Raw genomic sequence first — 9,134 nt, forward strand, 5'->3', positions numbered from 1 at the left:
GTTCCTACCAGGAGGAAAAGCGAGTGGAAGAATAGAATGGCCTAACAAACATGCCATCCTGTTAATGAATCGGTTCCAAACTGAAAAAGCAAGTAGTATATTGATGTGGAAATAAACAGCCCATGCCTACAGCTTTGCTCTTCCTATTGGAGTCAAGCTGAAACCCTCTTAAATAACCAAAATAAAATGGTATAGGACAGAGCTTAAGCCTGACTGGAATGTCTTCCAAATTTACAGCCAAATAAGAAAGACGAAGGTGAATTTTCAGGAAATACAAATCTGTCCCCTTTGGCTTCAGGTCACACCCATTCCCAGAAGAACATAGCTCATCATGGGATGTATGATGTTCTCTCTTGGTATATTCTCTTGGGCCAAAATTTATTTTTAATTGTACTTGTGTGACTGATGCAAGGAGAAAGCTTGGGGGTGTGGGGGGAAAGGAGTGTTAGCTTCCAATAACCTGTAATAACGAAAGAAGAGTAATTAGAGAATGCGCCCTTCATGCACATCGTGGTTTGTCTTCCTCTGGTACTGAAAGTTATAGGCATCCGGAGAAACAGGAATCCCTGTCAGCATCCTGGAAGTACCAGAAGGAAGTTGCGAGGCCACGGCCACAAGATTGTGGACAGTTCATTTTTCTTTCTTAGGGTCTCACGTTGTCCTGAATCCAGTCAAGATAACGATTCACGTTTGTATAAACACCAGGTATGTCTTTGCGGCCACAGCCTATTCCCCAGCTGATGATTCCAATTAGATACATACGATCATCCTTCATACAGACCAGAGGCCCTCCAGAGTCGCCCTACAGAGAAGCAGCAGGTTATTAACAATCTCCTCTTTTGTTTATTTGGTTTTGTGTTGTTTTTTCCTCCCATTGGCTTTAGTGGTGCACTAGTGTCTCTGGAAATACCCTACGTAGCGTGCTCACAAATCGAGAGCTCTTCGTAACAGCAGTTTCACATAAGCCACTTTTGTGTTCCAGACTCCCTCAACGCTCCTTTTGTGGGGAAAAACACAAAAAAATCTAACTAACACTAAGCGTCTAACTTTGTATGGCGCTCATTTATGAAATGTAGGTGAGACACTGATAAGAACAAAAAGAGGAATGTTCTTATTCAGGCTGTAAAGATCCAGGGTGTTTTATACTGCTATAACAGTAAAGCAAAATTATTAGAGCTGTTTAAATGGAAAGGATGTGGACTGAACGTGTGCCCTCCTTTTTCCTCATCGTACAGCTGTTCGTTCTCTACCATCTTTTAGCCGTTAGTCTTCTTTTCTCCCCTTTTCAGTAGACCAGCACCCCCTTCCTCTTACAGAACCTCCCGCTGAGTGTTTTGCATGCTTACAAGAGAAAATATTAGGAAATGCTGCTGAGGTAGTGTTTCCTGCTCAGTTTTGTGGTATTTCCTATATTTGGGATTTTCAGTCTATTGTTCTGGTTCGCTTGGTTACGTGTGGCTTGCTTTCGCAGCTATGAGGGGTGGAGGAAGAAAACAGAAAGAGGAGCCAGCAGTTCTGTTCTGTTCAACAGAAGTCTGCTAGAACTTCCATGTAGCCAAACGCAGAACTTCTTTAAACTATTTTCTGAAACGTTTTGTTTGGTTAGTTTAGACTATCAAGGACGGACCTAAAAAGAAAACAGGAACAGAACTGAGTTTACCTTGCAGGCATCATCAAGATGCCTCGTGTCTCCTGCACATAACATGTTGTCTGTAACTGTCCGGTTGTCGAGATGCTGTGATGTGCACCGACTGGCTGGAAACAGTCTGACATGGCCTTCCTTCAGGTGCTCTGAATAGAATGGAGAAACTGCAAGGAAAATGACAATATAAATATGTGTGTGTGTATATATTTCCCCCTGTACTCGGCACTGGTGAGGCCCCACCTCAAATACTGTGTTCAGTTTTGGACCCCTCAGTACAAAAAGGTCATTGAGGTGTTGGATCATGTCCAGAGAAGGGCTACAAAGCTGTTGAGGGGTCTGGAGGACAAGCCCTATGAGGAACGACTGAGGGAACTGGGGTTGTTTAGCCCGGAGAAGAGCAGGCTGAGGGGAGACCTTATCACCCTCTACAACTACCTGAAAGGAGGGTGTAGAGAGGTGGGGGCTGACCTCTTCTCCCTGGTGAAAAGTGATAGGACGAGAGGAAATGGATTCAAGTTATGTCAGGGGAGGTTTAGGCTGGATATTAGGAAACATTTTTTCACTAAAAGGGTTATTAGACATTGGAATAGGCTGCCCAGGGAGGTGGTGGATTTGCCATCCCCGAAGGTGTTTAAAAAAATGGTAGATGTGGTGCTTAGGGACATGGTATAGAGATGGTTTTGTCAGGGTAGGTTGATGGTTGGATCTGGTGATCTTAAAGGTCCTTTTCAAGCTTAGCGATTCTATAATTCTATATTAAACAAACAAACAAAAAAAGCAGTTCAGTTTCCATAGTTTAGGGGAGAGTAAACAGAAGTAGCTGGCGCTGTGGGGGGTGGCTGAGCGAATATTTCCTTGCCAAAGGGTCTTAATTCTTGGGGGTTCTGCTTTGCTCGTGAGAACAGCTTAAATATAGCAGAGAGAGAATATTGCTTCTTTAGCATGCTTAAATGCTAGGGAGGGTTTTGTAGGCTCCCAGTGCAAGACTGCTGGGTTTCTTGGACGGACAAGTCATCTTTGCACAGTTGCATCCATCAAAATGAAGTCACTGGAGGTGCCTATGAAGACCACTAACTGTATCAAACAGGATCCTGACTTCTTACTATCAGACCTGTGCTAACAAAAATCAGCTGCTTTGTTGTACACAATACTGAGTAACTGGATAGGAATGTACACTTGTGTGATGTTGGAACGGAAGGGATTTTTCTGTTTGTTTTGGGTGTTGGTTTTATTCTCTTGCATAGCTGCAATTGCACAAAGCTGAAAGTTGGCAGGATTGTTGTTTTTCAGTCTAGTATTACAGTTGCAGCATCCTTTCCCTCTCAAAGAGTTTATCCAGTACTCCCTGTAAGCAATGCTGAGGACTTGCTTCAAAAGCACTTTATGCCACACTTACATGTTAAATCTGCAAGTCTGTTCCAAAAACCCTATGGGTTCAAATCATGATTAGGTCTTGCTATGATGGATGCTTCACAGCCTCTGTCCCAGAGTGTACAAGTTGGAGAATAAAAAGAAATTAGTAGAAAGTGCCAGTAAAAGAAGAGCTGGGGTTTTTGGTTTGTTTTAAATGTAGGTCAGCCTGCGTATACTTTCAGACAGGTTTTATTCCTCTTTGTTGTAGCTGACTTTAAAAACCCTTTAGCCAGCCTTTTAATATGTATCTGGGATTGTTATTTCTTTATCTGGTTTGGGGGGTTTGTTTTGGTTGGTTTTTTTTTTTTCTTTGCTTATCGCTGCACAGCTAATGTATTGTTTAGAATAAGGCAACTACCTGCAACTGCATACTATCTCAAATCTTGACAGAAATGTATTTCTGTCAGAATGATGACATCTAAATGTACTCAGTACAGCAGACAGAAGTGTGGCAGCCCTGATTGAAAATTTGCTGTCTTTTCTACCTTATTCATTGCACCATTTTTTGTGTTTCTACTGTTGGAGAGTATCAAGCTAGTACACTAGCCCATGCAGCTCACAGAACTCAGATGAATGAAATAACTTACAGCAAAACTTGTTTTCGTGTATCTCCTACTTACGTATACGTTTTGTAGTGCTGATATAAGCCCATATAATAATGTAGGAGGTCAGATATGAAGCTATGCTAAAGGCTTGAATTCGTTGAGGGCAGGGGACCCAATCTCAGGACACAGCATCTTCTACTTACATGTAGACATGTATCTTCTACTTACATTCTTCATTCCTGCCATAACCAGAGATCTCGCATTCAGTCCAGTCAGGCAGCTGCAGTTCTGGCATGGGGAGGCAGGCAGCGCGCACGGTGTCTGTTTCAATAGCACATTCTTCCGCATCTGAGCTCAAGTGCAACAAAGCTGAAGAGGGAAAAAGAACCCCCGCTTCATTAACCACAAACTTGAGCCAACCGTGACCTTTTCAGTCAGGTCAGAAAAGTTCTTACCAATATCATTGTTGAAATTTTCTGAGTCAAATCTCTGATGCACAGTGTAGTTCCTCACTTGAAACTTTTGTTCATTTTCCTCGGGAGTTGCTCGGGAAGTCCTGCCCAGCACAATCGTCAGCTGGCTTGCACTAAAGCTGAGGAACAAGAGAGTCTTACTTTCTTCCTGTGTTAACAGGAGCAGACCCTTCCCTTGAAGATGTGCTGCTGGAGCTTTTGCTGTTCTTATTTTAGCACTCTTATGACTCATTACCCAGGCAATTTGACCTCAAGTGTCCTGTTTGCCTTCGTTTTTGCACTAATTGCTTACAGCCATCATGACAAGGCTCCTCTGCCAACCCCTTGCTGTTCTCATGTTTCAGATGGCTCTGCATCTGTATCGAGGACTTTGTTCTTCAGATATTTGATATCTGCTGTGGTACCTTAATGCTGTGCTGTGAGCCTGCCTGTCTGTAGTGCTCAGCACAATTAGCTCTATAATCCTTAGTGTAGAGTGACTTACTGGGATGAAGAGCTCTTTTCAAGTCGTTTACCCTTCCAGTACAGCTATACTGGATGCTTCCATTTTCCAGATTTCTTTTCCCCCATACAGTACTGAATCCTCAACCTACCCTTCCTCAAAGCAGTGAGCAGCTGACAAAACCCAGCAGGAGCGGATGAGAATTCCTCCACAGAGGAAGTGCTCTCCGGGAGCTCGGCGATACTTCACAAAGATGGCAGCTTGCCACGGGTGAGCTGCAATGTCGGCATAGGAGCCGCCTTTAATCCTGTACTGCCGTGTTCTGCGCTGCCGTAAGCCGCAGGTGGCTGTGGATGACAAACCCAGAAATAGCCATTTTTTGTTCAAGCACTCTTCCTTGGGTTAAGAGCCTGTTGGTTGTCAGTGCATGTCACGGCAGCCTGGCACAAACTGTTTACTATCTGACTCATTCCCGTTCCCTAGGAAACTTGTATTCTGGTTTGAAAAATACAGTAAGGAAACCCTGCCTTTTCTGTCCTCCATTTCTGCAGTATTCCCTCCTGGCAGAGAAAAAGGCACTTCTGTGAGAGTGGAGCCACAGAATCTCTTTCTACCCCAAAAAGCTTTTTTTGTTGTTTTTTTTTTTTTTTCTCCCCAGCTCTTACTTCACAGTAAGAGGCTTGAGTGTAATACAAATGACATGCAGAACAGTAATGCCTCAAAGAAAGAGAAGAATCAGGAGTGCTAGGATCCTTACAGCAAGTAGGCACACTGCAGTACTCCCAAGTGAGCTGATTTCCTTTCAGTACATGGCACCAGGGTTTGCTGTCATTGTCAGGATTCCTGCAGCACAGGAGAGAAAAGAGCTATTTGTTTGATCAGACCTGCAGGGAGTTTGGGGAGGCCTGAGCGTACTCTTTTTGATTCTTCTAGAGATGCAGAGGGCCCTAGGTCACGTGAAATTTGCATTTATGGAGTCTTACGTTAGAGAAGCGTAGATAGGTCACGTGGAATAAAATCACTATTGTCAGTGAGCTTCATTCCCAGCAGTAATGTATTTCCTGTGCTTTAATAATCCACATAAAAGTCTAGAGCCTTGCCTCAAGGGTACCACGAGGAAGTTTGGTGGGATTTTTTTAATTCTATAACTGATTACATACCGGCAGAAATTGTGGCTACCGAGGCCCAGCTGGTAAGCATCTCTTCTCCAAGCAGTATATAACTTGTTGACAAGGATTCGAGAATTCCATCTCAAACAGGTAGCTCCAGAACTGGTAACACTGTGGCTGCCTCGGTAATCTGTGCCTCTTCCAGATTTGCAGTTGGTGTTCCCAACTTCAATAAGAAAGCTGCATGTTAACCGATGGACGTGAACCTGTTAGCTGTTCCTAACTGTGATTTCTGTCAAGGCATCTATACATTAGCTGTATTTATCTCAGTCTCATAAATATTAAAAGCTTAAACGTGATTTAACGTGAGAGTCTCAACTTTTCAGGCTACAGAAATAGCACAACTCCACAGAGAACCCTTATATGTGCAGTGAATTGTGGAAGCTTTATAAAGTCCATTCCCTGTCCCCCTGCATGTACCTTTTGAACAGGAGGGCACACTGCAATGTTCCCAGATGTACTTTCCCCCTCTATAGATATAGCACCACGGTCTGGAATCCTCATCTGGGTTTCTGAAAGAGTTACGATATTATGCATCATTATAAAGCTGTTGTTATTAGTCCCTTGTCTGCCATCTAGTTCAGTAACTTAATCCCGCTCTGTAGTGAAGACATGCCCTGAACCATCAGAAGTCGTTTGGATTCCTATTTTAATTATAAAATTGTGGAGCGCACGGAGGTGAGGATGAGCCAGCCAGTCGCTAGCAGGAGTGGACAGATTGTTTGTGCAGCTTAGTTCACGTGCAGGAAGCACTATATTTTTAGAGTTTTGAGCAGGACCTGGAGCTGCAGGGAACCGGCTTACAAAGGGTGTTTTAGGCACCAAGAAGGGACAAGGGAAAGACCGTGGGGTGAGAGATGCATGCTTTCTGTAGTCTGTCACAAGATAGAGCTGAAGTTCATACATGTCTACAGAATTTGCAATTGCTGCTCACGGGCTGTGCTGTTATTTGCACAGGTGCAGAGTGTTCTCTGCTTGGTATGAGACTGTCGCAAACAGCCGTTCTTTTGCTCCAAGCTCTTAGAATGGGCTGACTCCTGTGGCTCTGACCTGAGTGCCATCAGCCCCTCACCTGCAGTAGTTGTGATTGCCCAGTCCCAGCTCAGCAGCATCCTCTCTTCGGCCGCTGTACGGCCGGTCCATCAAGCCATTGCTGTTCCAATTTAAACATTCTGTTCCACTCTCTGTCATGCTCCACATACCCCTGTATGTTACTCCAGCACCTTTGTAGCACTTAACTTCAGTATCTGAACAAAAGTGAACAAAATGTTACTATAAGGACAGCATCCCAAACTCCAGTTCCCCATCTCTGTTCTGTTTAAACTTGGCTCCCAGATGTGTTGTCTAGTAAGTCAGTGAAAACACCTTGCCAGGCAGACTGTAAGTATACACGAAGGTCTTCAGCTCCAAAATTCAGAGTTTTATTAAGAAACACTGAGAACATCCCAGCTGTCCTTCTGAAAAGTTCTTTGTAGTATTAGCTTCAGAATAAAAAGAGGCAACTTAACAGAGAGCCAGTATACAGCAGCAGCTTCTGGGTACTCATCCTTCTGCACTGCATAGCTAAAACCAGTAATTCCCAGTAATTCACGGTAACGGACATCGTATACTCACCTATTTCACACTGCTTCCCAGAGAAACCTTGGTGGCACTGGCAGATGAAGAGCTGTGGGGAATAATATGCCTGTGAACACTGGCCCCCATTGTAGCATTTATTCCTAGTGCAGGCTGCGGAATAAGCAAAAGCCAGGAAATACTGTTAGATTTCACAGAAGTAAGAAGGTGGCAGTGTGTAACCCATCTTTCCTCTCCTGTCAGTCCCCTTTAGCCTGTGCTATTTTTCCCTGCCTACCTGTTACTGTCAGGTGCTTGCAGTCATTTCGTGTAGTGCTTACGTTCTTCCTTTGCTCCGTTCTCTCCACATACACTATTAGGTGCCTTCCTCAACCCCTTGCCCGCTCCGGCTCAGTCCTGCCTAAGTCGGTATATGTTAGTATTGTCATTTCTATCCTATTCTATTTCAAGCCAAATTTTCTGTGTGGTAACTCCTTCCCTGACAGCAGAGTTCTTATTTAGGATGATTAGATGGACAATCTCTCATGGTCTACCATTTCCCTTCTCTTTTTCTTCTTCATACTCACCTCTGATAGGCACAGTGTGGCAGCGACTCCGACCACTGTCGCACCTACAGTATTCTATTCTGCTCCCTGAGAGCCTCAGCCAGGTCCCCCTGTGCTGGTAAATTTCTCCAGATGAATTGTCTGTGCAAATGGCTGTAATTGGAGAAAGGAAATCCTACTTTAGAGATTCAGGGAAAAGACCTGGCTGAGCAAAAGAACTCCCTTCTCTTTCTGGGAGACAAGTATCTGTGGTGGGAACATCAGTCTAACAGGCCCTTTTTTCCCTTCTCAGACCACAATTGTCCCATCTCTCTTACTGCTGTGTTGCTGGACGTACTGTTCCACTATTGACCATCCTCTTTTTCTTTGAAGAAGAGCAGACGGAAGGGAAAACTTTGTTCTTTGGGTTGTGGATGGTGTTAAAGGTCTGGTATTTTGCCTTCTGAATCTCTCATCCAAATAACCTTGACAAACAGCGTTCAGGCTCTGTTCCCTCAGCATCATCTGCTTTCCCTTCCTGTGTTCATAAAGCCCCAGGTAACAGGTTTGTCTTTTGTTTGTCTTACCTCTAGATCTGGCTCCCCGTTTGAAACGCGTGCGTAAGCCCTGCAAGAAAAGAAGGTTAATTCTGTGAGTAACTTCTCTTAAGAAAACTGCCTCCAAAGAGACAGTCCTCTTCTGGAGGTCTTGTATATCAGGAGCTCTGAGCACCTGACCTCCTCGTCAGACAGTACAGTGAACAGTGCCTTTAGTACCTCAGCATGGGTACCGAGAATTGTAAACCACTGAGTTGCCACAGAGTACCGTGTGATTGCTTGTCATCCGAGTGACGAGAACTTGGGATGTGCTGTACTCACATCGTGTGTGAAGTGATTATGTGCTCTTAGGGCATGGCAAGTGCTACCTACAGCTTGTCAGCTTTCTGCTATTTGAAGGAGGTTCAAGCAAATAATTTCCAAAGAAGTAAATGTGAACAAGCAGTTATTTTTGCTCACTGACATGCAGTTTCCCCATAAGCCTCTGTAGCTTGATTAGCTTTGACAGATATGTGTCCTGCAGCCAATTAAATAAAATATTTTGGATAAAGTTTTAAGGAAGAAACCAATTTAGAAAGCTTCTTTGATCAGGCCACAAGAGAAAGAATAACATAAAAAGAAAGCAGGTCAAGGGAGGTGATCCTGCCCCTCTACTCCACTCTCATGAGACCCCACCTGGAGTACTGCGTCCAGCTCTGGAGTCCCCAACATAAGAAAGACATGGACCTGCTAGGGTGTGTCCAGAGGCGAGCCACAAGGCTGATCCCAGGGCTGGAGCACCTATCCTATGA

General features: G+C 44.2%; 1 protein-coding gene across 1 annotated transcript in view; it reads right to left on the reverse strand.

The window, feature by feature from the left end:
* Nucleotides 1–637: 637 nt before the first annotated feature.
* The window catches only part of PLAT (plasminogen activator, tissue), a 14,712-nt gene continuing 6,215 nt past the window's right edge, over nucleotides 638–9,134 (reverse strand). The window contains exons 3-14 of the mRNA XM_009883557.1: nucleotides 8,374–8,413; nucleotides 7,829–7,960; nucleotides 7,302–7,415; nucleotides 6,760–6,934; nucleotides 6,108–6,199; nucleotides 5,679–5,853; nucleotides 5,276–5,361; nucleotides 4,670–4,865; nucleotides 4,059–4,195; nucleotides 3,832–3,972; nucleotides 1,661–1,809; nucleotides 638–802 (exon numbers count right to left, since the gene is read on the reverse strand). Of these exons, the coding sequence (XP_009881859.1) occupies nucleotides 644–802; nucleotides 1,661–1,809; nucleotides 3,832–3,972; nucleotides 4,059–4,195; nucleotides 4,670–4,865; nucleotides 5,276–5,361; nucleotides 5,679–5,853; nucleotides 6,108–6,199; nucleotides 6,760–6,934; nucleotides 7,302–7,415; nucleotides 7,829–7,960; nucleotides 8,374–8,413 (1,596 nt within the window). The 3' untranslated portion in view covers nucleotides 638–643. The remainder of the gene's footprint in view (nucleotides 803–1,660; nucleotides 1,810–3,831; nucleotides 3,973–4,058; nucleotides 4,196–4,669; nucleotides 4,866–5,275; nucleotides 5,362–5,678; nucleotides 5,854–6,107; nucleotides 6,200–6,759; nucleotides 6,935–7,301; nucleotides 7,416–7,828; nucleotides 7,961–8,373; nucleotides 8,414–9,134) is intronic.

The sequence above is a fragment of the Charadrius vociferus genome, unplaced genomic scaffold (genome assembly GCF_000708025.1).
Source record: "Charadrius vociferus isolate BGI_N301 unplaced genomic scaffold, ASM70802v2 scaffold354, whole genome shotgun sequence".
Taxonomy (NCBI): Eukaryota; Metazoa; Chordata; class Aves; order Charadriiformes; family Charadriidae; genus Charadrius; species Charadrius vociferus.